The sequence below is a fragment of the Pteropus vampyrus genome, unplaced genomic scaffold (assembly GCF_000151845.1).
Source record: "Pteropus vampyrus isolate Shadow unplaced genomic scaffold, Pvam_2.0 Scaffold144, whole genome shotgun sequence".
Taxonomy (NCBI): Eukaryota; Metazoa; Chordata; class Mammalia; order Chiroptera; family Pteropodidae; genus Pteropus; species Pteropus vampyrus.
In genome coordinates, this window is record NW_011888925.1 from 1,675,495 (window position 1) to 1,701,678 (window position 26,184).

At 60.0% G+C, this 26,184-nt stretch overlaps 2 protein-coding genes across 12 annotated transcripts in view; one reads left to right on the forward strand and one right to left on the reverse strand.

Moving 5' to 3' along the window:
* The window catches only part of MARK2 (microtubule affinity regulating kinase 2), a 52,969-nt gene extending 38,267 nt beyond the window's left edge, over positions 1-14,702 (forward strand). Inside the window, exons 4-19 of one of the 9 annotated variants that reach the window (XM_023535838.1) lie at positions 2,348-2,396; positions 2,726-2,791; positions 2,880-2,950; positions 3,158-3,214; positions 3,940-4,176; positions 4,611-4,730; positions 4,835-4,934; positions 5,010-5,122; positions 6,042-6,174; positions 6,407-6,588; positions 6,907-7,004; positions 7,806-7,967; positions 8,600-8,857; positions 9,848-9,874; positions 11,927-11,971; positions 12,560-14,702. In XM_023535838.1, the coding sequence (XP_023391606.1) occupies positions 2,348-2,396; positions 2,726-2,791; positions 2,880-2,950; positions 3,158-3,214; positions 3,940-4,176; positions 4,611-4,730; positions 4,835-4,934; positions 5,010-5,122; positions 6,042-6,174; positions 6,407-6,588; positions 6,907-7,004; positions 7,806-7,967; positions 8,600-8,857; positions 9,848-9,874; positions 11,927-11,971; positions 12,560-12,920 (2,079 nt within the window). In that variant the 3' untranslated portion in view covers positions 12,921-14,702. The remainder of the gene's footprint in view (positions 1-2,347; positions 2,397-2,725; positions 2,792-2,879; positions 2,951-3,157; positions 3,215-3,939; positions 4,177-4,610; positions 4,731-4,834; positions 4,935-5,009; positions 5,123-6,041; positions 6,175-6,406; positions 6,589-6,906; positions 7,005-7,805; positions 7,968-8,599; positions 8,858-9,847; positions 9,875-11,926; positions 11,972-12,559) is intronic. The other 8 variants (XM_011368694.2, XM_023535840.1, XM_023535839.1 and 5 more) reach the window with 8 other exon arrangements.
* Positions 14,703-14,882: 180 nt separating this feature from the next.
* Positions 14,883-20,193, reverse strand: RCOR2 (REST corepressor 2). Of its 3 annotated transcripts, XM_011368701.2 has the most exons (12): positions 19,339-20,193; positions 18,544-18,600; positions 18,178-18,258; positions 17,896-17,948; positions 17,647-17,808; positions 17,416-17,540; positions 17,249-17,318; positions 16,942-17,157; positions 16,494-16,571; positions 16,321-16,378; positions 15,954-16,183; positions 14,883-15,838 (listed from the first exon to the last, which is right to left on the reverse strand). In XM_011368701.2, the coding sequence occupies exons 1-12, from the start codon at positions 19,463-19,465 to the stop codon at positions 15,524-15,526; spliced, it is 1,572 nt and encodes a 523-aa protein (XP_011367003.1). In that variant the 5' UTR covers positions 19,466-20,193; the 3' UTR covers positions 14,883-15,523. The 3 variants fall into 3 exon arrangements, with proteins under 3 accessions (XP_011367003.1, XP_011367005.1, XP_023391611.1); XM_011368703.2 differs by lacking the exon at positions 16,942-17,157 and having other exon boundaries at positions 19,339-19,487; XM_023535843.1 differs by lacking the exon at positions 15,954-16,183 and having other exon boundaries at positions 19,339-19,487.
* Between the last annotated feature and the right edge of the window lie 5,991 nt (positions 20,194-26,184).

The window sequence follows — 26,184 nt, forward strand, 5'->3', positions numbered from 1 at the left end:
TATTACTAGAAACACATTCCAAGATCTGGAATGATCCAAGGTGGGTAGCTCTAGAAGTACAGGGATAAGAAGATATAGGAACCTTCCCCTGGATTCTGTGCCAGCTGCATTTTAGAGAATGAGTATTTAAGACTGGGGTTTTTAGAAGCTAAACTCATTTCATGCCTCTGACAGTGAGTGCAGACTAAGGACAGGTGCTCCCAATTTTCCTTCTCACTTCTAGGCTCCTCTTGGCTAAAAGTCACAAAGTCATGTGCATGTAGTCTTAGGTAGATGAGGTTGGACTTTTCCCTTCCCTCCTTGACTTACAGTGGGAAACAGGTCTGTCTTAGCTGGTTGGTGAACCCCTCCCAGTGGAAACACGTGTCCCCTGCTCAAGAAACTATGAAAAGCTGGTAGGATGGAGGAAAGGAGACTTTCGTTTGTGAAAGGGGGACAGCTTCCAGTGACTGGTTGTTGAAGAACGGGGAACTCTGTGCCCCTGCCCCTATCCTGGGCTCCGGCAGCCAGTGGGAGGACGAGGTCTCCCATCTGGCTCCCACAAAGCTGCCCCTGTTCCAGTCAAGTCAGATTTCTTTGGCGCCCTCATACTCCCACTAACCCGGTTCACATTTCTGACCTGGATTCACCTGGTGCTTTTCATCTTGTGGCAGATTGAAGTTTTCTTTTCATGAGCACACTGTTGTTTGAGTTAGGAGAGGGCATAACCTCGTGCTAACAGAGTCAACTACAGTGACATCTGGCAGCTTGGGACTAGGGGTTGGGAGCTGTTATCGAGAGACGCGCTCAGAGTCACTGTGTGAGCTGAGGTTCCCCGACAATGACAGCCAGAACCAAAGTGTTTACTATTTTTTATTATTTGTGGGATCCCCTTAAAGTTCTTTGGTTTAAAGGGAGCATTGCTGTCATCACCAGGGCTTCCCTGCTTGGAGCTTTCCAGAAGGAAGGGAAAGATGGCTACTCTTGACAGGTTGGCTCAGACCCCACAGAGTAGGACCCAGGTTGGTGTGGGCTATTTGGTCTTTGAAGCAGCCCGCCTGCCATCATCACAGTGACTGCCAGAGTCAGCCCGGCCGTCTTATTTCCCACCTCTTTTTCTCCCTGACCGGGTGAGAGGCCCAGTACCAGACAAATGTAGACGTTTTAAAAGCCTTTCAACGTACTCTGTTGCTAAGGCCAATCTGATTCTGGCCAAATCATTCTGTTTAAATTTGATCCCAGCAACGATCTCTAAATGAGGAACACTGGAGAAGCTAGCCCCCTCAGGGTTCTAGACAAGCCTAGAAAGCTCCATACTGTCCATGGAGAAGGCCCTTCCAGGCCAGGTGAGCACCTCCTCGGGGGAAGAACCCCGGCAGCTGCCTCCAGACCCCATGCCGTTGCTGCTCCCCATTACTACCCCTGAGGTGCTATTCAGGATTTTTTGCTGCTTCATCCAAGACAACTGCTGGGCTCCAGCAAGAGAAGGGCGCGAAGATCCGAACCGGGTTCCTGAAGATTGGGAAGCCTGCCTCTTCTCATTTCCAGCTCACGGACACTCTGGGATCTCATTAAAGGAAAAAAAGTGTTCACTTCATTTCATAAACTATACTCCAGACCCCCGTCCCCAAACAAAACAAAACAAAACTAGTTCTGCTCTTTGTGCAAATAGTGAGGCCTGGAAGTTACAGAAGCCCCGCCTCCAGTTCTCTGGCCCCCGCAGAGGGGATGGAGTTCATTTCTGTCATCTTTCTTTATGGAAATGTATGGTTTGGAGTCCGTGATTTTGTTTCACAAAGAGAGCGTGAGTGTGTGGAGGTGGATTTGATTAAAATTGGCATCAGCTATATATAGGAGTGGCTTCTTCTGTCCCCACCCAGAGGCCCAGGAGAGAAAGGCCTGCTCACCAGTGCAGAGCCCTCTGACTTCTGTAAAGCAGAAGATGACGGGGTCCCCCTTCAGCTCTCCCTCCACCACACACAGACCAAGCCGGAGTCGGTTTTGTCACTGAACTTCAGTTCTGAATATTCATGTACATGGTTCACGCTCCCTCTTTCAGAGGAACCCAACCAAACCTGCCTGCTGTGCGGGGGCAGGATTTTGGGTAGACTGCGGCAGAGGGCGTGGCTGGCTTACCCAGCTGCTGCACCTCCGGCACAGGCCATCGGAGCCCAGTGCTCCTCCCACTGACCCTTCCTGCCCTCCTCCCCTCTCACCTGCTTCTCAGCCATCAAAGGTGGGCATGGATGACCCGGACAACTACCACATTTCTTTTCCTTGCCCGTTTTCTCTTTTGGAAAAAGAATCCTAGCAGTGGCTCTGTTTGGATGTGACCTGAGGGCTTGACCCCTGGTATTTTATTTTCCAGCTCTTCCGCGAAGTAAGAATAATGAAGGTTTTGAATCATCCCAACATAGGTGAGAACCAGCTGTCATCCCTTTCTTCCCCCGCAGCAGGGCTCCACATGCCAGCATGTAGCCCAGCGTGAGGTCCTCCCCGTGAGCTTCTTCCTTCCTGGAGCCCAGAATCTTCAAGGATGCTTCCGGGGCGCCCAGGCCTACATCCAGCTCTGTCTCTGGCACCCAGAGCTGTCCTTAGGGGTGTGGCTGTTCTGAAAGGAACATGTCCTTGGGAAGGTGGAGTATGAAAGGGGGAACTTTATCCCTAGGGTGCCCTGTACATGTTGGGGCTTGACGTCTGGCCCCTGCTACTTCTCTGACTCCTGGATTGGCCTTTTCTCTTGTAGTTAAATTATTTGAAGTGATCGAGACTGAAAAAACGCTCTACCTTGTCATGGAGTATGCCAGTGGAGGTAGGTATGGAACTACCTCTTCCTGCTGTGCGCCTCCTTCCCCCAGCCCCAGCAAGCTCTGACCCAGACCTGCCCCTGTCTCTTGCAGGAGAGGTGTTCGATTACCTAGTGGCTCACGGCAGGATGAAAGAAAAAGAGGCTCGGGCCAAATTCCGCCAGGTGGGTGACTTCCTCCCCGGAGTATGGTCCCGACCTCAGCCCTTTGGGCTGGCATACAAGTAGGGGCTGCCTGTCTATAAGTGGCCTTTTGAGGGTCCTTTGATATCTATGTGGCGACTTAGAACTAGGTCCTGGGGTCACAGCTCTGCCAGCCCCTGTGGCCTATCCTCAGGTGGCCCTGGGCTAACCCATCTTCCTTCCTTTCAGATAGTGTCTGCTGTGCAGTACTGCCACCAGAAGTTTATTGTCCATAGAGACTTAAAGGTAAGGTGTGCTCTTACCCCCTGTGCCCGAGTCAGGGCCAGGTTCACCCTCCATTCACCATGACGTGTAACTATCAGGCCTCACTATTCAAGGAAACTCCATCCTTGAATTGTTTGGAGACCATGAGGAAGCCCCTAGGGCTACTTACGATTTAGGCTTTATAGCTGAATATAGGATCCCATTCCAGCCAGTGAGCAGAGGATCTCTGCTATTTTACCTCTCAGTCGTCACGTCACCTTCCAGTGCTGCCAGGCATGGCAGGAGGGCTCCAGACTGTGCTGGCCCTTCAGGTAGCCTGGTGGCTGAGCGAGGGAGGAATGTTGACTGTTCTCACAGCCGCGTCACAGCTGCTTTGCAGGCATGTGCACGCACTCACCTCTTTCACTGAGGCGTTAGAGTGCGGGGCTGCCTGGGAGTCTCCCAGCCCGAGTCCTCGCAGATGCCCGTGATTGGCCCGGGCCTGCTCCAGAAGCTTTCCGCAGCTCGGGGCGTCTCCGGGCCTGCAGACCTCAGCTCTCACATGGCTGCCTGTGTGAGGAGCAGCGTGCTCTGCCCTCTTCCAGCTCAGCCTGTTCACACCAATCGAAGGCCTGCCCTGGAGCTGGTGAAGAAGGATCTAGACTAGGGATGATTTTGTTTGTTTTCCCACCACCCTCAGCTCCTTCCTGTCCAGTGCCTTAGTGTGCTCCACTTGGTCCCCTTACATCTTCCATCTTACCTCCCAGGCAGAAAACCTGCTCTTGGATGCCGATATGAACATCAAGATTGCCGACTTTGGCTTTAGCAACGAATTCACCTTTGGGAACAAGCTGGACACGTTCTGTGGCAGTCCCCCTTATGCCGCCCCAGAGCTCTTTCAGGGCAAAAAGTATGATGGACCTGAGGTGGACGTGTGGAGCCTGGGAGTCATCCTGTACACCCTGGTCAGCGGGTCCCTGCCTTTCGACGGACAGAACCTCAAGGTGGAGTGCAGCGCAGGCCGCGATCATTTTTTTTATTCCTCATTTCCTCTCGTGGCCTCCAGTCTTACCCCAAACCTGTCACCTTCGCCACTTCTCTACATTTCTTCCATGCCAGAGCCTCAGAGAAGGGCTTGCAAAAGGTAGCGATTTAAAAGGGCTTCTGCACCCAGTGTAATAACCTCAGTTCTTTTCTAGCAGACTGGGATCACTCATGTGTCCCGTTCGCCCTCCAAGGCCCTCAGGCCTACGGGCTGGCCAGGCCAAAGGGCTCAGGGCCTTTGACTTCACCGCATCTCTGAGAAGGGGCCAAGTCTGGGCTCTCTGCCTCCTACTGTATTTCATTTGTATCTGCTTGGCCGGTCTTAAGCTCTTCGGAGCCTCGATATTAGGTTTCTTCTCTTGGCCTTGGGCTGATTTAAATTTCCCTCCTACAGGAGCTGCGGGAACGGGTACTGAGGGGGAAATACCGTATTCCATTCTACATGTCCACAGACTGTGAAAACCTGCTTAAGAAATTTCTCATTCTCAATCCCAGCAAGAGAGGCACTTTAGAGGTGAGCAGCCGAGACCCCACTGGCTGGGAAGTCCCAGGTTTCTAAGGAAACTTTCAAGCTGAATCTCCCTCCTCTCTGCCCTTTCCCTTCCGTTTGCTCCCCAGCAAATCATGAAAGATCGATGGATGAATGTGGGTCATGAAGATGATGAATTAAAGCCTTATGTGGAGCCACTCCCTGATTACAAGGACCCCCGGCGGACAGGTGAGGCTGGGCCGGGCTGCTGTTGAGCCTGCATAGATGTCGGGACCAGCCTTAACTGTACGTCCCCCCATGCAGAGTTGATGGTGTCCATGGGTTACACACGGGAAGAGATCCAGGACTCGCTGGTGGGCCAGAGGTACAACGAGGTGATGGCCACCTATCTGCTCCTGGGCTACAAGAGCTCTGAGGTGTGTGCCCCCGCTCCATTCCCTGGTCTGGCCAGCCCTGCTGGTGGTGACACCCCCATGCTTCTAGCTCCAGTTGAGGGCGGAAGGTCCTCTCTGAGTAGATGTGCTGTGGTAGCCAACATCCTCTGGTCTTTGCTTTCGCTGATCTCTATCAGTGAATGAGTAGGGAAGCTGGTGGGGTCTGGGCCTGGGTCTGGGTCTGCACATGAGTGAGTAGATCTGGCTTGGTCTGTGGTGGTTAGACTGGGTCTAGGCCAGTCTGGCCAGGTCAGTTCTGTTTTGATGTAGAAATTTTGTTTCCACATGTTTGTATCTCTCCTTCTGGAAGAGTGCGTCTATGGGTCCGTGGGCGCACGGGTCCCTCTCTTTCTTAAAGAGTCTTGAGACTGTATTGCTTCTGCCTGGTGCTCGTGTCTGGGTGTATATAGCTCTGGGCATGTATTTCTATCCTGTCTGTGCATCTGGAGGCTTCATGAGCGTGCTGCCCGTCTGGATCACCGTGTCTGTGACTGAGTCCGTGGGTCTCTGGAGGGGGGCTGTTGTTCCTCTGCGTGTCCCCCCATGCACTCATGGCCTCCCCACCCTGCTCTCCCCTGGTGGTGGTGGGCTCCCTCTTTTCATTCTCCTCTTAACCTGCTCAGGAGGCATGGGGGGGTGGGGTGTCTCTGTGTCTGGATGTGTGTTCTTGGGGGAGTGTGTATCCCTCTCTGAGGGCAGGATCTTTGCGGGAGGTCCTGCGTCTCTGGCTATGTTTGTCAGGGTCTGTGTAGGGGCACATGTGTCTCCACGAGAGTTCAGTTGCACATTGGTCTTTCAGGGCCTGTGTCTTATGTGAGCCTGGGGTGGATTTGTGTCCGGCAGGGCGATCATCCATAGGCGTTTCTGCCTGACTTCTGCCCTCCCTTTTCTGTTCTTGCAGCTGGAGGGTGATGCCATCACCTTGAAGCCCCGGCCTTCAGCCGATCTGACCAATAGCAGTGCTCCATCCCCTTCCCACAAGGTACAGCGCAGTGTCTCAGCCAACCCCAAGCAGCGGCGCTTCAGCGACCAGGGTGAGTGCTTTGCAGAGCTGCGGCTGGGAGACTCGCCCTCTGCTGCGAGGTCACAAGTTCTGGGGGCTTTGGATGACACAGCCGAGTTTCACTCTCTGTTCAGCCACTTACTGGACAAGTCCCTTCCCTCGGCCTCAGTGAAGTGGGATTTGCTGGGTCTCTGGCAGGACTGTAGGAGAGCACCGTGCGTGGGGCCCCGCCCTCACCCATGTCTGCTGTCCCTCTGGCCCAGCAGCTGGTCCTGCCATTCCCACCTCGAATTCCTACTCTAAGAAAACTCAGAGTAACAACGCCGAAAATAAGCGGCCTGAGGAGGACCGAGAGTCAGGGCGGAAGGCCAGCAGCACAGCCAAAGTACCTGCCAGTCCCCTGCCCGGCCTAGAGAGGAAGAAGACTACCCCCACCCCCTCCACGGTGAGCCACGCCATCCCTCTCCTCCTCCGAGCCAGCCCCGCTCCTCCTGCCCGGCCCCCGGCCCCCCCAGCTGGGTCTGTCCCCTCTAGGCGGCTCTTCTCTTCATCCAGACCCACTCCCTTTAGCTGCCTACCTGACCTTCCCTCCTGGGCCACTTGTGCTTACTGTAGAAAGCCTAGCTCCCGCAAAGTAAAAGCAAAACCCTTTCTCCTGCCTTCGCCTCTCGTGGTAGAAGGTAGAAGGGAAACAGGTTTGCTCACCCTGCCGGTAGAGCGCTCCGGCTTTTGTGTGACGCAGTCCTGCCCTTTATCCCCACAGAACAGTGTCCTCTCCACCAGCACAAATCGAAGCAGGAATTCCCCACTTCTGGAGAGGGCCAGCCTTGGCCAGGCCTCCATCCAGAACGGCAAAGACAGGTGAGCAGGCCCAGGCCCTGCCTGCCACGCTCCCCAGGAGCCACCTCTCACCGCGGTGACATCTGTCAGCAGCATCACCTCCCCTCCCTGCTCCCTGGAGTTCCATCTTGGCTCTGTCCGGTCCAGCTTTCCCCACACCAGCACCTCCTCTCCGCCCTCCAGCCCCCCAGCCCCCGTCGCCTCTTCCCTGTGCTCCGGTGACCACTCCGCGGTCGTCTCCGCTGCCGTCTTGCTTCTTGACTGCAGCCAGGCACGGCTGCTGTGCTCCTCTAGGCATCAGTGCTAAGGCTTTGTTTTGGGGGCCCCAGCTCAGGGCAGAACCGAAGTGCCCACCTCAGGGGTATACGCATCCAGGGTAACTGCAGCTGTGCCCATGAGGGCAGAGCCACCCCAGCCTGACCGGCAGCATCTCTTGGTGTGTCATGTTCCTGGCTCCGTGTCTTCTGAGCTTAATGATCATTCCTCTTAGCAACACCCTGCTCTTCCTGAAGAGGAGACCCCCTTTTTCTTAGAATTCCTAGGAGACCAGTGCAGCCCGGAGACAGTTGCCCCGTCGGCTTCCCAGCACTCGTGGTTTCCTCCCCAGGCCCCAGCCTGCCTGGCCTTCCTCACCCTGCCCTCCGCTTCCTAGCCCTGCCTTCCTCGGCTCTGGCTGGCTTCCCCGTTGCTGCTGCTGGGGCTGACCTGCGTCCTGCCAAGCACCCAGCTCTGGCCCTTCCTGCCCCCCTTGCTTCTTAACCTGAGCCCTCTGCCCCCACCCTCTGCCCTAACCCAGGCCTCTCCGCTGCTTTTGTCTCCTAGCCTAACCATGCCAGGGTCCCGGGCCTCCACGGCTTCTGCTTCTGCCGCAGTCTCTGCGGCCCGGCCCCGCCAGCACCAGAAATCCATGTCGGCCTCCGTGCACCCCAACAAGGCCACTGGGCTGCCCCCCACGGACAGTAACTGTGAGGTGCCGCGGCCCAGGCAAGTGTGCTGGGGCAGCTGGTGCACCTGCTGCCCTCTGCCTGTCCCACCCCCTGCCCCCAACAGTTTCTTCCCACTTGGGGTCCTGCTCTGTTCTTATCTTCTTAGCCACAAGAAATGGCTTTGTCCCCTGCAGCCAGGAAGTGGAAGGAACAAAAAATAGCTTAATGCCCCTCTTCTCCTCCAGTTCTCCCTCTCAGAACAGATATGCCAGAAGCCGTCCTGAGGCTCCAGAAGGAAGCCTTTTTCTTCTGAGCCTTCCTGGATTTCCTTAGGACCCCAGGGACAGTCAGCATCACAGGGACTCAGTCCTTGAGGGTTGGTCAACATTGTCCCCTTGAGGTTCCAGTCTGCCTAGCTTCCGAGGAGCCACTTCTCTCCAGCCTGTTCTGCTCTCCACACACTATCCCTCCTCGCCTCCCCCCCACACACCATCTCCTGCCACCTCCCCTAGATGTCCTTCTTACTGGCGTCCTCAGTGGTCACACCCTACCTCGTGTGTCCTCCGTGATGGCTGCCTCTGCCCTAGCATCCTCCTTCCCTGTTCCCACCTCAGGGCTCCAGGTGCTTGGTGGTGCTGGCTTCCTCACGCCCTGATGCATTTCCCCGACCCCCACCTCTTTTTCCCACAGCACAGCCCCCCAGCGTGTCCCTGTTGCATCCCCCTCCGCCCACAACATCAGCAGCAGTGGTGGAGCCCCAGACCGAACTAATTTCCCCCGGGGTGTGTCCAGTCGAAGCACCTTCCATGCTGGGCAGCTCCGGCAGGTGCGGGACCAGCAGAACTTGCCCTACGGTGTGACCCCAGCCTCTCCCTCCGGCAACAGCCAGGGACGGCGGGGGGCGTCAGGGAGCATTTTCAGCAAATTCACCTCCAAGTTTGTACGCAGGTGAGTAGGGGCCTTAGGGCGGCACTGTGAGACCAGGCTTTCCTGCTCACCTGGGGGTGGGGATGGGGACACCTGGAACTGGGCTTGGGTCCTGGGGTTAGAAGAGGCCTTGGGAAGCCTAAGAAATTGGGTCTTTGTCAGCACCTCAGGTGTCCAGACTCTTCCTGTCCCTTGTCCCTCTCAGGCCTCCCCAGCCCCATATACACACCCCTGGTTCTCTGGCCCCTGAGCAGATGGCCGATGCTGATGCCGCCTCCTCTCTGGGAGAGTGTGAACTCGGATGCTAAAATAAAAGCCCCCCTCTTCTCTCCTGGGTTCCCATGGAAACTTATATTTGGTGACGCAGCTGCAAAGTCATGAGGTCTGAGCCAGGCTCGGCCGGCAAGGAGTTTTTCCTGGTCTCTTGTTTCGCCCCCTCTGACCTCCTTTCCCCCGACCCAGTTGGTTAGGTCCGGCTGCAGCCACTCCACTCCACTGCAGCCGTGTTCAGCCCAGCGTTGCCAGGATGAAGGCCATAAATGCAACAGCTGGTGGGGGCCCCGAGCAGCCTCGTGCCTTGCACCCCGATGCACTGATGCTTTCCTGTGTGGGGTCCAGAGTGGGGATTCTCTTCATGAGGTTTCTCACACCTGACCCCCTGACCACCCCAAAGAGACAGCTTTGATTCTTGAGGTGCATCCAGCAACCCAGCCTCTTGGGGTGCTCCCTGTCTGCCCTGCACCTCTTCTCCCACCTTAGCATAGCTCAGGAAGCAGCTGGAGTAGCCAAAAGCCATGCCCCTTTGTAGCCCAGGAATGTAGGTGCGGGGCTGCGGGGAGGGGCGTGAGCAGACCGGGTGTCTGGGACTCTGGTCTCGCTGAGCGGCTCTTCCACAGGTGGGGTGACCCTTGAACCTATAAAGCCCACTCCCCACCTGCTTATCCACATACCGTCTTGTTGGTTTTTTTTATTTCTTTTTTTATTTTGTCTTTTTTTGTTTGTTTTTTTTAGAAATCTGTCTTTCAGGTTTGCCAGAAGGTAGGCGTTGAGCCCTCTGCGTGTGTGTCTGTGTCTGTGTCTGTGTCTGTGTCTGTGTCTGTCTGTGTCCTGCCTCTGTCACTAACTCCCCTTTTCTGGCTCCTGCTCCCTCTTCCATCTGCTAACCACATCTGTGTGGTCCTCTCTGCCATCTTAAAGGGACGAAGACGGCTCTGACTGGGCGGTCCCATGAGGCCACGTTTGCCCTCTCAGGGCAAATAGCTTTGAAAATGATGGGCCTGTCCTCCAGCAGAGGGGACCTTCTCAGGGAATTCTCCCTTTAAGATTGTCTCCTGCCCTTGGGCCCCCATCCCTGGGTTCCGGTCTTTGATCACAAGTGTCTGGTTCCTTTTTTGGCCCTTTTCACCTGTCTGTGCATGTGCTCTGAAGGGGCTACCCGGGTCAAAAGTGCATCTGCAATGGTATCTCATTCTGGGTCTCATGGGGTCCCCTTCTCTGGTCCCTGGAACTTCAGGGTTCTGTGATCTCTTGCCCCTGCCCTGTGGGATGGTAGGACATTGGAGGTACCACAGGGACACTGGGGTCCCAGGGCTTCAGTCTGATGCCTCCAGGCCCAAAAGAGCCTTTGCCTCACGAGTGGGGCACAGCACCCCCTTCTGGCAGCTCCTGCAGAACTAGGCCCACTGTGACCCCAGCACACCTCGTGCCTCCGTCAGTATCTGGATGGACCAAACCGCCTCCCCTCTGGGCCGTGTTCTCCACATATGGCCCATGGCTTCCAGAGAGCCAGAAGCTGGGATGTTTAGGGCCGGGCCATCTATCCTGAAGCCCTGGCGAAACGATGGGAGCTCCCCCGTCACCCAGTCATCTCCCTTCCTAGGCAGGATCCTGGCTCTGCCACCTTTGGCCCTGTCCTCATCCTCTCTGAAGGCCTGGGTGGGCCAGATACCAAGGCGAAGACCGAGGGCCAGGTTGGGAGCCCTGGTTCCCCAAGGCTGTCAGCCCAGTCCCTGCTCTGGGGCTGGGACACCTGGCAGGCATATCAGTGCCCCAACTGACAGAAACGGCCAAGACAGGGTCTTCAGGCTTTCCCCCTTCCACCCACTGCTCCCCACCCAGCTCTTCACTGCATGGCTAGCTGTTGACTCATGGGGCCCAGTGGGGGCCTGCCCTGCAGGGCGCCTCCACCCACGGTGGGATCCAGGTGGGGCTGAGGAGAGCAGCCGGGCTCCTGCACAGCCCAGGCTCCTGGCTCACAGTGCGCTTGTCTGCATTCGTGTGTCTCTGGTGTTTTTGTGTTCCTTTTACATGTGCTGCTGCCGCTCTCTCTCTCTTCACACCCCTGCCCTCTTGCTGTCCCCAGTTCCCTGGCTCCAGGCACCCATCTTCCGGCCAGGAGCTGGAGAAGCCGCTCAGTGGGGCCAGACCTCTTCCCCACCCACCCTCCCGAGGTGTCTGCCCTGCCCTGCCCTCCGTCCTCCCTTCTGGACAAGCAGACGGCCTGGCAGCCTGGCAGGAAGGGGAGTTACCACAGACTGGGGGAGGCGGCTTGTCTGCAGCTGGCCTCAGGACCTTCTCTTCCCCACCCCGCCATCCCCAGGCATCTCACAGCAGTTCCAGAGCTTGGCCCCTTGAGCCTCCTGGGAGAGGCCTGTTTGCCCCCAGCCCCTTCCCTCCAAGAGGACTGTGGTTCTGAGACCTGGTCCAGTGGTGCAGACGACCACTCACAGCGGGAGCCCTGGCTGGGCTGGCCGGGATGCCGCTTCGGCTGTGACTGTGCTGACACGTGTGCCTGCACACCCACGCCCCCCTCCGTCCCGGAGCGGAACTCCTTCCCAGCACAGCCCTCTGGGAGTGTGGGGAGGGCCAGGCCCCCTGTGCGGGGCTCCCTGTTGGAAAGGGACAGTCGAGATGCCAGTGTGAGGTGCTGCAGAGCCAGGTTTGCCTGCCAGGTAATGGGCAAGTGGCCTTTGGGCTCAAGTCCTGCCCACCTACCAATGGCACCTCCCTGGACCACCCTCACCTGGGTCTGCGGCGGCTGAAGGAGCGAGAGGTCCCAGCACTAAACTCTCCCTCGCTCTGTTTTTTGAGGAACCTGAATGAACCTGAAAGCAAAGACCGAGTGGAGACGCTCAGGTGAGAGGGCCGGAGCCAGCACCGGCCCTGCCCAGGCCGCCGGGCTTGCCGCGCGCCTCCTGCTCCTCTCCTTCGGCCACCTGGCTCTTCCTCTGGTGGTTCTGCCCTGTCGCCGCCCTCTCGGGGCCTCCCTTTCCTCAGAGAATCCCCGCACCCCAGCTCAGTAGATGTGGGCCCTGCTCCTCGGATCAGGTGTCTTCTGGAAGCAGGAGCCCTGGGCACCTGTTTGTGCCCCAGCTGCTTCTCCTGTCCAGCCTGTGGACTGCTCAGGGCTGCTGATCAAGTGCCTGCCCCCCTCTCTTCCCTGACCCTCCCGTCTTTGAAGGAAAGCATGGAACTGTCACCCCTGTCCCTGCCAGGGGCTGGCTCCACCTTCTCTGCCCTGGGAGACAGAGGTGAAGGACCGCCCGTACCTCTCGCCCTCCCTCTGCTCCCCGAACCAGGTCTGCCGCTCCCTCTGCCAGCCCGGCTGCCTCCTGGGCACCCTCCCGCTCTCCTCTCTGGTCTCAGGGTCCGTGTGCCAGGGTGGCTTCCCCATGGGTGGGGTGCCTTGGGCCCCTGCTAACGGGGCCTCTGCCCTCTCTACAGACCTCATGTGGTAGGCGGTGGAGGCACTGACAGAGAAAAGGAGGAGCTGCGGGAGGCCAAGCCACGCTCCCTCCGCTTCACGTGGAGCATGAAGACCACGAGCTCCATGGAGCCCAACGAGATGATGCGGGAGATCCGCAAGGTGCTGGACGCAAACAGCTGCCAGAGCGAGCTGCACGAGAAGTACATGCTGCTGTGCATGCACGGCACGCCCGGCCACGAGAACTTCGTGCAGTGGGAGATGGAGGTGTGCAAACTGCCGCGGCTCTCTCTCAACGGGGTTCGGTTTAAGCGGATATCGGGCACCTCCATGGCCTTCAAAAACATTGCCTCCAAAATAGCCAACGAGCTGAAGCTTTAACAGGCTGCCAGGAGTGGGGGGGCAGCGGAGGCGGGCCCGCTGGACTTAGCTGCTGGGGCCTCCGCTCCAACCCACCTGGGCGAGACTGCAGAGATGGATTGGCGTGTCTCCCCCTGCTGGCACTTCTCCCTCCCCGCCCTGCTCAGTTTTTCTTCCATGTTTGTGGGGATGAGAGATGGTTCTTTCCCCCCACACTTACCCCTGCCCAGATAGTCCCCTTCCCCCCTCTCTCCCACAGGAGGCAAAGGAAGGGGAGGGGGGGCAGGGCTCCCCCTCGGTACTGCGGTTGCACAGAGTATTTCGCCTAAACCAAGAAATTTTTTATTACCAAAAAGAAAAAAGAAAAAAAAAATCCCAGCGGCCACCTTTCCTCCCTGCCCCATTGGGACAGTCGAGACTGGATCTGTGGGGTTTCCCGGGAGGGTGGCTCAGGGCTGGAACACTCTCAGGCAAGAGTGGTGGAGTTCCCTGTCAGGCCCTCCGCCAGGCCCACTTTGGGCTTCTCCCCTCTCCTCCCCTCCCTCCCCTCCCTCCCCTCCAAGCAAACCACCAGAGGTGGCCTTCCCCTGACCTCAGGTCCCTGGGCTGGAGCCTGGGGGGCTGGGGGCAGGGGCGGGGGTGCTGCGCAGCCCTGGGGTGGGTGGGCTGGCGGCGAGGCACGGGGCTCTGGCCTCCCTCCACGCTGAATCCTCTGCCCCCTTCCCCAGAGCTGGGCATTTCCTTCCACAAGCTGCTGTGGGGACTTTTGTTCCCCTCCTCAAAAGTCTGTGCCATCTTCTCCCACCCCCTCCCGGGCAGAAGGCGGGGCTGACCCCAGGGCTGGGAGAGGGGAGGGGACTGCAGGGCAGATGGGCTCCTGGGCCCCCAGGGGGCCCCCTGGGCTGCTGGTCTCCGAACAGGGACACTGGGCATTCTCCGTGATGGCAGGGCCTCTGTCTGAAAGCACAGCCCCCCTCGCCCTTCCCCTTCCCCCCCCCACCGCTCCCTGTCATTGGCATTAATCTGGGCACCAGCTAGTTCCATAGCAGTGACTTCCCTCACCACTCATCTCGGCCTTGCGTTTTCTTCCTGACACTGTCGCCCCTCCTCTCAGGAGACACTGCCCAGGACCTCCAGGGCCACCTGGCAGGAGGCTGGATAAGGCAGCAGGGCCGGGAGCCTCTGCCTTCCACAGGGTGGGGGGACAGACAGGCCAAGTGACTCTCAGCTTGCTAACCTCTGTGGCCAGTGTGGGAGTGGCTGGTTATGGGCGCTTGGCTGGTGGCGGCCGCGGCATCCCTTAATTTATTTCTCTGCTGTTTTTCTGTTCTTGAGAAATTAGGGGAGGGGTCCTGCACAGAGGCTGCCCCTACCCTCACCTGAGTTGTACATTTTTTTGTGATGGGTTTTATTTTTTATTTTATTATTTTATTATTTTTTTTTTTTTGATTTATGATGACTCCACCCTTACTCATCCCCCCCACTCCCAGGCCAGGCTCCATGGCAAGTCGAGCCCTTGGGTCCCAGGAAGGGGCCTTGCCAACCTCAGCCCTCCTGCCCCAAGCCCAACCGGGCTCTGCTCGACCAAGGGCTCCCCCTCCTACCTTCCCTCCCCCCTCCTGCCCTATGGAACAGTCCGGGTGCTCCGAGGGGCTGGGAGGGCATGGCTTGGCTCCCAAAGGGGGTGGTGGCCGGGGGGCTCCCAGGCAAGGTGGCCCCTCTCCACCCAGCCCCTCCCCCCCCCCCCCGCACTTCGTTTCTCCTCTGATCAAACACGTAATAAAGAGAATGTTTGGAATCTGAGTTGCTGCCTCCTCTTCCTTTTCCTAACCGGGCAGGGACCCAGACCCCATGGGCAAGATGTGGCCCAGCCACCATCCTTGCAGGAGAGAGTGGATTCCTGTCTGGGGCCAGGGAGATGCCAGCGCTGGGCAGGCGGGTGCACCCTCCCACCCTCATGGTACAGGAAGCAACTGCCCAGGGTTCGACTCAGTGAGCTTGGAAGATTTTATTTCTTTTTTAAAAACATTGAAAAATAAACCCATGTCTGCATGTGTCACCGACCCTTTCTCTGAGCTTTTGGGCGGTGGGCATAGTGGGCACCCTCAGAGCCCATGGGAGAGCTGCCCCTCCAAGCCTCTGCTGCTGTCAAGCCCCAGGGGATCGCTCTTCCCACCTTCCCCCTTCAGCCCCTTCCCTATCTCCCCCCAGACTTTATTGCTAAAAGAAAGGAAAGAGGAAGAACAGCCAATAGTCCAAACTGTCCTCTCCCCCACCCCACAAGCTACTGTTACTACCCCCTCCACGCAAAGGGCAGGGCTCAAATGCCAAACCCCAGCAGACTAGGAGGCAGCCATTCCAGTCCCATCCAGGAAGAGAAAGTACCCTCAGGCCAGCTCGGAAGGCCCCTTGAGTCCCAGCGCCTGGCTGGGGTGGGGACAGAGATGGGCTCAGCTGCCAGAAACGGGCAGAACCCACAGGTCCAGGCTATGCCCGTCAGCAGCTCTGGGTCTTCGAAAGCCCTGGCAAGATCTAGTCCCTTTTGTCCTCAGTGGAGCCAGAGGTGCCTGAAAATGTCCAGCAAAGGAGTTCTGGAGCCTCTGGTTGGTAGAGGGCCTCGGGGCTCAGAGTGAGGGTGCCGGAGGCTCCAGAGGGGCTCCGATCAGGGTAGGTGGGGGCTGAGGGCCCGGGCGGGCACTGTGGCGGGAGGCAGCCAGGGCAGGGCGGATGAGAGGCGGTGGGGGCTGGTTGGGGGCCAGCCGAGGCTGGAGGAAGCGGCCCTGCTGTAGTGGGGGTGGCTGGCGAAGTAGGGTGGGAGCCGTGGGCAAAGGTGGCCTCAGCAATGGGGGCGGCTGGGACAGCGAGGTGGGAGGTGGAGGGGGTGGTGGTGCAGGGGGCACCGATCGGGGCACAGATGTCGAGACGGATGTAATCTGGACCTGAGAGGAGAGAGAAGAGTGAGAAACCAGGCTCCACCACACCGTCAGCCCAGCCTAAGGACGGAGGCGGTTCCTCTCCTCTCTTCTCTGAAGGGTTTCTCTCACCCCGTCTCACCTCATCATCTTCCTCTAGGGCTGGGGCTGGCAAGGGAGCCCCTCTCCTAGCCTCCTCCATGGGGACCGGGGCTCCAGGGGCCCCATCCTGCTCGGCCTCCCATTCCTGCAGCACCTCCTCCAGATTGAAGCGGCGCCGGTAGCTCACAAAGAAGGTCTTCACCTGGGTCAGAGTCTTGTTCCCAATCACCTCTGCAATAGCCCCAAAGTCTTTGCCATACCTACGGATGGCTGCAAGGGTCAAAAGGGCAGCAGAGTGTGAATACCCCCTTAAAACTAGTTACTTCCTGATCTTTCCCCTCTGCCCCAGCTCCTTGGAAGGTGGGGAGGTTCTTGGGGCCCTCTGTCCTCCTCACAGTCTAACCCACCTTGTACGGCCAGAAGCTGCTCATCTGTGGTCCAGCGGGAGTTGAACTTGGTGTTGGCCTGGAGAGCAAGGAATATATCTTTTATACTCAAAAACATGTTCCCAGCAGAACCCCTTCCGCTCCGCCTCTAGAAAGAACCCCTCCTCGCACCCCAACTCGGAGAGCAGGTCTACCTCAGGGGGGCGGAGTGGATCGATGCCGCCCTCCAGGGCTTGACGGAGGCTGCTATTGGTCTGCTTCATGCTTTGCACCTGGGGAGGCCAGGAAATAAAGGACCATCGCACCGTCCGTGCCAGGGAGGCCATCAGTACCAGCCCTCACCAGGACCCTACTTCTTCTGCAGACACCGGTGCCACTTCCCAGCAAAACTCTTTGCCGCCCACCGTCTAGCTCATTTTGCCCTCACAGTAGGGAAGACACTATGGTTCGCCCCTTTTCATAGACCATTTTTTTAAAGGCCCAGAAAGTAATTCCAAGTCACCCAGAAGCCCAGAGGACAGGGCAGGGGCAGAGGCAGGCTTGGCACCTGCACCATCTCCCTTATACCTCAGCTGACCCAGTCACAGTTCCCAGAAGCTGACTGCCTCCTCCACACGGCCCCTTCTTTTCTTGGTGCCCTACCTGGCGCTTAAGGGAGATGAGCTGGGAGTCAAGGCCTCGAAGCGTGAGGCTGGCAAGGTCCGGGCTTCCTGACACGGCAGTGAGGCCCTCCGGGCTCAGGTACATGCCCTTGGGCGGGCGCCGCCGGGTACGAAGCGGGTGGTGGCGGTACTGAGACCCCTGGGCCTCCTTCTTCCCAGGGCCTGGGCGGGCATTCAAGGGCCGAGAGGGCAGAGGCTGCCAGAGGAAGGAGAAGGGGCGGGTGGGGCAGAGCCCAAAGAGCGGGCGGATGGGCGGGCTGGTGGGCCGATCAGCTCTGGGGCCTCACCTCTCTTTTGGGGTCTCCAGCATCTGGCTCTCCCTCACTCACGGCTCCTCGTCCCTCTTCAAGCTCATCACTGCCGACATAGGGGCCAGGGAAGGAGTGAGGCAGGGGCAGGGCCCCCCAGGAGCTTGGCTTACTCCCACCCACTTGGCTCGTCCCTGGACGCCCACCTCTCTTCTTTGTCCTTTCGGCCCCCCAGCCGCCGAGCCTGTCTGTCCATCACGCTGGTCCGGCTGCGAGTCTTCTTCCAAGAGTAGTAATACTTCACCAGGCTGGGGATCAGCTTGTCGGGCAGCTGGAGGGGCAACGCCAGAGGCTGGGGCCACCCGAGAGTCTGGGCCCCGGGCAGGCTCGTCAGAAAGGAGGGGCTGAGGAGCAACGGCGGGGGTGGAGGGCTTTACCATCTGTTGGATCCGCTGGAAGCACTTGCCGTGGAAGCCAAAGGCCTGTTCAAACAGCACCTTGTCCTCTACGGTCCACTCGTCGGGGAACGGGGTGAAGTTAGCCAAATCGGCCAGTGACTTCTCCACGTCGTGCTTATGCCACAGGAGCATGCCCAGCGCCTGGCCCGCGAAAGGGGACAGCTCAGGCTCAGCCGCCCCCAGGACTGTCCGGCCCCCACCCCAAATCCCTGCAGGGCCAAGGCTCACCTGCTCGATGTTGTAGCCATGCTTCTCCTTGGCCATGGCAATGTACTTGTCAACTGCAAGGGGTGGGAGGGGTCGGATCTTGGAGGAGGAGTTGTAACTCCTGACCTAGGCCCACCCAGAGAGGGCTACCCTCCCCAGTGTCCGCCTGAGCTCCAGGGTAGGGGGTTGAACTCACACCTCAGCCTCCAGCCCCCTTCTGAGAAGAGCTGGCTGCTGGCTGGCACGAAGCAAAGCCCCCAGCTCCCAGGGATGTGCATGAACCTGGGGGTCCCACCCACTCACGCTTGGCATCCGACACACAGTGGTTGGGCGACCACACCAGCATCCCCTTCAGCTCCTTGTTGCTGTAGCGTGCAGGGCTCTCTGGAAGGCAAAGGAGAAGAGGAGGGAAGACACTCAGATCAGCCTGGTGACAGTGGCCAGGACCCATGGCCAGAGGGTGGCCTGTGAGGTGAGGCCCAGAAGGGAGGGAGGGGCAGAGACCCAGACAGGAAAGCAGAGCAGGAAAACTAACCATGCCACGGGGCCACCCACCCCCGCCTGCCTGTCCTTCCAGTGAGTGCCAGCCAAGGGCTCCCCCAGGTGGGGCTCGGGGCCAAGCCATGGGCCCTGCGCTGCCCTCCCTTCACAGCCTGTCCTGCCACTCACCAGGCTTGCACTCCGGAATTACGGCCTGGTAATTGGTTCCAACGCGGATCATGCTGTCTGTGGAGCCAGGGGGAGGCAGTCAGGACTCCAGGGAGGGAGGGAGGGAGGGAGGGAGGATGGGAGGATGTGGCGGGGGAGGTGGCTGGCCTGGAGTTCTCCTTCCTGAGCACCCACAGCCCCCACCTTCCAGGAGGCTCACTTTTCCCTCATCTTCTCCCTCAGTTACCCTCAGCCACAGAAGGAACTGGAAGAGGAAGAGACCCTGCCTAGTCATAGCCTATGGGGGGGCTGGGGGGGCAGAGGACAAGGGGCCAGTTTTGGAGCCCAGGCCAGGCAGAGCCCTTTGTTCTGGCTGGGGGGTGGGGGGAGGTTGGAGGGCTGCCCCTAGACCTGGACCGCAGCCCCGCAGGGAATCCAAGGCTCCTCCCCACCACATGAGCCTCACAGCTCGGTGTGGAGGTGTCTTTCCAGGCCCTGCCCCTGCCAGACCTCACTCCCTTGCAAGGTGGCAAGGTACGAGGGGTCCAACTGTGGAAGCAAGGGGCGCCCGAGTCCCTGAGGAGGGCGCGGCGGGCAGGACCGCCTCCTCGGCAGCTGGGGGCAGAGCCTCCAGATTCCCCGTGCCGGCAGCCCCAGGCTTGAGGGAGAAGCAAGGCAGAGACTCTAACCCAGGGGGTGGGGGGCAGGAACCATCAGTATAATACGCCAGTGGTGGGCAACTCCCTCACTCTGCCCCGCCCGCCCACTCCGCGCCCCCGAGCCGGTGCGCCTTTAACCCTAGGCCGCGGGGCTCACCGTGAGAGTGCTCCTCCTCGCTGCTGTCATCCTCCGAGTGGGGCTGTCCGCCGTTGGGCGCCGTCTTGGCCCGGCTACGGGACAGGATCCCGGAGCCCGCGCTCGGCTTCTCCATCACCGAGGGCATTACCCCGCCCGACTGCCCCAGGGGGCGCGGGAGCCTTGGGAGAGCAACCCTGGGTTGCCGCGCTCGCCTCGAATGCCGTGCCTGGCCCGGCCTGGAGAGGTCGCCACTGAGGCTACGAGAGGCAGGAGGTCAGCGTGGCTAGGGTCCCGCGGGGCGGGAGCCCAGCAGGCAGCCCAGCGCTCTCCGCGACCCCCACGGGCGAGGGCGTCGGAAAAGTTTGTGTAGAAGTGGGGTACGCAGGGGATGAGCGCAAGGTCCAGTGCGGATGGGGAGCGCGCTCGTTCTGTGCGCTCCCCGGGATTGGGGCTCCCCCGGAGAAGTCGGGGCGTCCTGCCCTCGGGGCGCCACGGAGCACCACCGCCCTCCTTCCCACGCAGTTCAGCAGGCGGGCGCTGCAGCGCAATTGGCGCCCCCCGCGGGCTCCGCGGCACCGGGGTGCCCCAGACCCCAGGCGGGGACCCCTGTCCCAACCAGAACCCTGCCTGCGACGGCAACCGGCGGGGCCCCGGCGGTGGCGGTGGCGGCGGGACGGCGCGCACGGCGCGCGGCGCTGGGGCAGAGTTGCCGGGAGGCGGGCGGAGCGCAGCCGCGGGCGCCGCCTCGCACCCTCCCCGGCGCGCTCGCTCTCCCTCTCCCCGGCGCGCTCGGGCTGCTGCTCGCTCGCCCGCCCGCTCTCCGCCGCCGCTCGCTCCTCGCGCACACAATGAAGCTGCTGGCAGGGAAGTAGTGCCGGCTGCGGCCTCAGCACCCCTCCCCCAGCCGATGCCTCCGCCAGCTGAACATCTGGCCCTGGGGTGGAAGGGAGGGCCCGGGGGGCGGGGCCTGGGGGCCGGGGCTAGACCTCCAGGGGGTGGGGTCAGGACCGGGGTAGAGAGCGCTTCCCTCTGCGGGCCCCTAGGGCTCCCGGACTTGCCCCTGGGGGGAGACCCCGCTGCCCCCCAGCAGTAGCTGGGGGACAGCCCCACCCACGCGTACACCAGACCCACACACCAGTGGGCTTGGGTTACTGCCGCCTGCCCTGGGGGCCCCGAGGCCGCCTGCCCGCCCGCCCGGGTGGAGCCCAGCTTTTCCTTCCATTTCCCTTCCTGCCAAGGAACTCCCCGTCCCCCCTTCCGCAGGGGGACCCCCCCTTCAGGCGCCCTTGGGGGCCAGAGCGGATGGGAGGCCGGACAAACGAGGAATGAATTTCTCCAAGAGCTACTTGGCCAAAGCCTAGCTTCTGGTGCATCTGCGGGTCCCCAGGGGTCACCCCATTCCCTTTAACTGCTTCAGTGTGCACCCCAAAACAGTAGCATAAGGGACTGAGGGATGGAGAGTGGGAGGTGTAGGGCAAGGTCCGGACTGCAGGGAGAGGGAGGAGCTGGGTCTCCTCCCCAATGGGTTCACTGTCACCCCAGCTGGGAGCAGCATCCCCCTCCCCCAGGACAAGCACGGGCAGAGTGACAGACTGGGAAGCGGGTAGAGAGGCACAGACGGAGATGGGGGAGGGGGGTGGGCAGAGACTTTCAAAGCCAGACCCAGCCACCCTGCCAGGCACACAAAGAGCCAGCGCACACACCGGCGGCGGCTCAGAGCCTGCGAGCTGTGCCGGTGCCCGTCCCTGCCGCCCCGGGCACGTGCGGCAGCGCACACAGCCCCAAGCCCCCGCCCGCCGCGCCTCCCACCCGGAGCCCCAGACTCCTGAACACACCTCCACCCGAACACACCCCGCTGTGCCCAGACGGAGCCGAGGCTACACTCGCACCCTCCTCTCCCTTCCCTTCCCTTCCCTGGCCACTCTGTAATCAGATTCCTAAATTTAGAAGCAACCCAGGGCCCAGCCAGGGATCCCCGCCCCCACCCGCTGCCTGCGGTGGGCCGGCCGGGGTCCTGCGGTCGGTCCACGACCCGGCTGGGGCCTCTTGGTCCTGGGGGCGTCTGGGGGCTGCCGGGCAAAGTCAGCCACGACCCCACCCAGCTGCTGCGCTGTCGGGCCACATGGGGCCACCCTGGGGCCGGCCACCCAGCCCTCGGCCACGTTGCCCGCCACACCTCCAGCCGGAGCTACAGGGCCTTTTTCCTCCTCTTAAATCATGGATTGGGCACCAAGCCGCAGGGTGGGGAGGTCTGGACAAAGGAGGAGAATGAATGGGCCAAGGGCAGAGCTGAGCTAAGGGGGTCTGCTACAAGATGAAAAGAGCCTCCCAGCCTGACCCCTCCTGAGTGGCAGGGTGCCACCCCGCCCCCAGCACCTCTAATCTTTAGGGAAGCTGTCATCTCTGTCCCCTCCTGCCTGGCAGGCAGCCATCACTGCACACAGCCCTCTCCTATGATGGAGTCTTCCATCTTGCCCACACCGGCCCCCCATTAAGCAGGGCCTCAGTTGGGCCCCTCATACCCGGACTCTTGCCTCCTCTTTGTACTTATACCTAGGGCCCAGGGCCCAGCCGGTCACCCCCAGGCCTCAGCATCATGTGTATTCTGGCCTCCCTCCTCCAGGGCTGCCCCACGTGCCCCCAGCCCCTGGTGTCCCCGCTTCCCCAGCATCCGTCCCCCACCCCCACCATCATAAGAACCTAATTCTGCTCTCCTGTCTCCCTAGAGCCTGTGGCTCAGGGCCAGACGAAGATTCTGCTCTGGAGGTAGCAACAGGGAGGGGAGGATTATTCCTTGGAGCTGGCAAGGGTAGTCCCCAGGCCCTGGTGTAATGAAGCTTCTGCCTAGGAGGTGGGACACAGCACGGGAGGGGTGTCCTAGGCATTCGGGGTGGGGGGGGGAGGCCACAGTATCCAGATAGGAGGGGCATCATCCCTAGTGAGGAACCCCCTCCCAAGGGGCAATGGCACTGCATTAGGAGGAGGAAGGCCAAGGCCCCACCCTCCCACCTGCTGCAGCCGCCCCCTCCCCAGCTGGCCCCCTCTTTTGTGCAAAGCCACACAAAGGACAAGGGGCCCTGGCCGGCCTGGCCATCTGCTCCCAGCAGCCTGAAGGCTCTTAAAGAGACAGCACCCCCTCCCTGCCGCCCTGGGGCTGCAGGGCAGGGTGGAGTGGGCTGCTCTGCAGAACCCGGTACCCCAAATCCCACCCACTTTTCTCTGGCTCCCCCAGCCCCCAGGTCAGGAATCATTCTCTTCCCCAGGCCCAAGGCGCAGAGGTGCCACGTGGCCAGGAACATGGGGGTGTGGGAGGGGAGAGAAGGAGACAGCCCGGAACCAGTCCCTCCTCCCCTTCAGCTTCAGGCGGCAGAGGGACCAGCAGAACTTGGTAGCTGGACCCTAGATCTGGGGTCCCTCACATCCCTGAGGCCACCTCTGAGCTTGGTGAGAGCCGCTAGTCTCCAGGAAGGCCCTCCCCGCCATTTTCACTGATGAGCTCCCCCTCATCAGTGACAGTGCCTTCTTTCTGAGGCTGCAGGCCAAGATGCAGGCTGCCTTGCAGCAACCCCGTGATCGGGGGCAGAGTTATTTCCTGCGTTTTCCAGTTGAGGAAACTGAGGCTTTGCTCAGCCCACACACAGGCCTCCGCAAAAGCCCTTGGCCATGTCTGAAGGCTGCCTCCCTCCCTAGGCCAGATAAGGCTCTTTACCCAGAGATCCCTAGGGAAGCCAAGACAAAATCCCCGCTCAGGGCCTTTGTCACACTGCTAGGGACACAAGTTTACATTATTTGTTTGATTGTTTATTTCTCGTCTGTCTCTTCACTGGGCCGTGGGCAGGGATCGTGTCCACCACGTTCACTTCTGTGTTCTCAGTGCCTGGCATACAGTAGGCACTCGATATTTACTGAAAGAATAAATTCCAAGAGCCCAAAAAGCCTTCCTCCGCCCTGCACTCCCCGGTCCTCTGCCAGTCAGGCACCTTGCCTCCGCCCATCTCAAGGTGAGGCGAAGGGACAAAGGTTGAACAGGGATGCTGGGAGAGAAAAAGAGGGTGACCTTGAGGGAGCCGCCCGCCCTCCTCTCACAGCTCCCTCCTCCCAAAGGCAAGGGCAGTTCCAGCCAATCCTGAACCCGGAGCCCTGCCAGACAGACTGGGACTGTCCCGAGCCCTGGCCGCTGCGGTGTGGTGCCTGGGACCCCAGCCAGGCCCTCAGTGGCCACAGCCAAGGGGCTAAGCTTGGGGAGGGAGGGAGACAGGCAGGAGGCCCTGGGGTGGGAGAGGGAGGGTGACAGAATCTAAGCAGAGACCTGGCTGAACAGTTGGGGGAGTTGGGGGCAGTGCTCCCCTGGACTGAAGGCCTGGGGAGGGGCGAAGCGAGACTAAGGAGATGCGTTACAGAGTAGAAGGAGCTTGGGGAGCTCCCTCCAGGGCCCCTACCCCCTCAATCCTGCCCAGACAGGAATGCATGCGATTCCTCCCTCCCTCCCCCCGCACCCCCCAGAGCCCACTGGCTGGATATGTGGCCCAGGGCACTGCCCTTCCCCTTTGGGCCCAGTTAGTAATCCCCTGAACTGACCCACACTCCCAACCAGGGTTGTGAAGAGGCTGAGAGAAGGTGACAGAGGTGACAATCCAGTGCTTGGCACCCCCTTAACACTGCGGGCCGTGTGAGGAGGGGGGCTAAAGGCAGCGAGGCAGACACATCTGTGCTTGGTGCTGGAGAAGGGCAGAGCAGAACCAGGCGGGAGGTCAGCAAGGAGACCCCAGGCTTCCTGACACCTACGCGGAGGAAACCTGACTCCCTGAGCCAAGCAGGAACTGGGGTGGAAGGATCAGCAAGACCTTAGCCAAGGTCGACAGGAGAAGGTGACAGGGGCTCCCTAGACCCACGAGGGGGCAGTTTCCAGACCAGGGAGCCCAAGCTATTTCTTCAGAAGCAGGGAAGGGGACCTCCCCCTTGCCCTTACCTGGGCAAGAGCCAGCGCCCTCTGGTGGTGACAGTGTGGACCTAGGGGTCCGACCTCAGCCTGGCCACAAAAGTCCTCTCTGGGAGGCTGAGCCTGGCACCCTAAGGAGCCTGTTCTCCTGGGGGCAAATCCGTAGATCAAGGACCCCGCCAGCCATCTGAATTACTGAGCTTTAGACCCAATCTCCAGCAAGTCTCCTTGGTCTAGAGCCGCCCAGAAACTTCCAGAACAAAGTCAGGTGGAGCAGAAATCCCTAGAGAAATGGTAGGAGACAGGCACAGCAGGAAACATGCAGGAGCAGTGCAGGCCAAGGAGCTCAGGCCTGAGGTGGTTCCTGGCTTTGCTTCTCACTTGCTGTGTGGCCTGAGGTGAGTTACTTGGCCATTCTGAGCCTCAGTTCCTTCACCTCTCAAAGGGAACAATAATTCTGACCTCATCTGATTGCTGGGAGGATCCAGCATCGTCTCAGATGGAATGTTATTACAGCCTCCTTGACTGCCAGTTTCCTTCTGAAGCAGGGGTCCCTTCTTGAGCACCCCAAGCAGGGCTGGAAATCCTGTCACTGCTCTGTGAGGCAGCTCCTGCTGTGTGGCCATCTGAAGACCATCACCGCCCCAGGCTGCTGGGTCTGACCTCTGGAGCCAAAAGTTCTTCCTCTGTGAAGTTTGACACTTGACCTCCTCCGTTCAGCCTTTTCGACAGCTCGGTTTCTGCCTTCAGTCTGACCTCTCCACTCCACCATGCACACATAGGTGGATACAGATTCTTAAAGTCCGCTTTGATCACGTCCTACTCCTACTCAAGAATGCTCCATGGCTCCCTATTGCCTTCTGGGCAAAGTTGGAACTTCTCTCCTAGCTCAGTACTCAAGGGATTTCTAGCCTGTTTCTGATCCAGCCAAACAGGTCTGCTCTCCATCTGCTGAGCCCTACCGGGTGCCCCAGAACGCCCCGTCCACCCTGCAAACCCCGGCCCCGCCCACCTATTTGCATGCCTCATGCCCAGCCTGGTCCTTGGGACTGGTGGCTCCTGCAGGAGCGCTCTGCTCTCACTGGGCACCTCCACGGCTCCCAGGGGAGCAGCGAGCATCCTTCCTGCCCTCCCCCTCCGGCTCCTCCTACACTCCTCCCCCCACCCCTGCCCACCTGCCGCAGGGCTCTTAGCACATGACCTTGCCTCCCACTTCCAGAGAGAATTGAGGCCATCTGGCAGGAACCCCTCTGAGGCCTGCCCCACACCCAGAGGTTCAGCTCCTTCCTTCTCACCTCCGGGTGTAGATGTACCCTCCCCCTTCAAGGCCAGCCTAGCTCCCAGGCCCCCGCATCTTTCCTGCCACACACACACACACACACACACACACACACACACACATGCGCTCCTGAGCACCTTGGTCCTCATTTATCCCCTGCATTGTTGTCTTTCCCTCAGCACACACCCTGCTTAAGTCCCTTCATCCTAACCCCCCTCACATACACTGACACACCTACACACACAGCCACCCTTCCCTCCATCCATGGTCATTTTTAGCTGCCCCTTTCAGCTAACGCTACTGCAGCGCTTTCTCTTCCTTTTTTAAGCTGGGCTTCCTAAAAGCGTTGTTCGCACCCCTCCATCCTTGCTTTCACCGCCCACTCCCCACCCCGCTGCCGCGCCACTTCGCCCTCTGCCACCTCAGAGACTATTCCTGCCAAGGTCACCAGTAGCCGTCATCTGTAAACCCGAAGGGCCTTTGGCAGGCGTGGTCTCACTGCACCTCTGCGCAGGACTGGACAGAGAGAGGGCCGCCCCGTCCAAGACATCGGCACCCCGCCGGCTGCTCTCCTGGCTGCCTCCAAGCCCTACTGTCTGTCGGTCCTTCGGGCTCAGTCCACAGCCTTAACTCCCTGAGCTGTGGA

Bases quoted from the DNA above. Each gene is read 5' to 3' on its own strand.
- RCOR2 (XM_011368701.2), bottom strand. From the start codon at position 19,465: ATGCCCTCGGTGATGGAGAAGCCGAGCGCGGGCTCCGGGATCCTGTCC. The intron at 16,572-16,941 runs GTAGGGCACCAA...TGGCCTCCCCAG, and splicing joins TCATCTCCCTTAAGCGCCAG to GTGCAAAGCATGAAGCAGAC. The intron at 16,379-16,493 runs GTAGACCTGCTC...CTTGCTCTCCAG, and splicing joins ATCCACTCCGCCCCCCTGAG to GCCAACACCAAGTTCAACTC.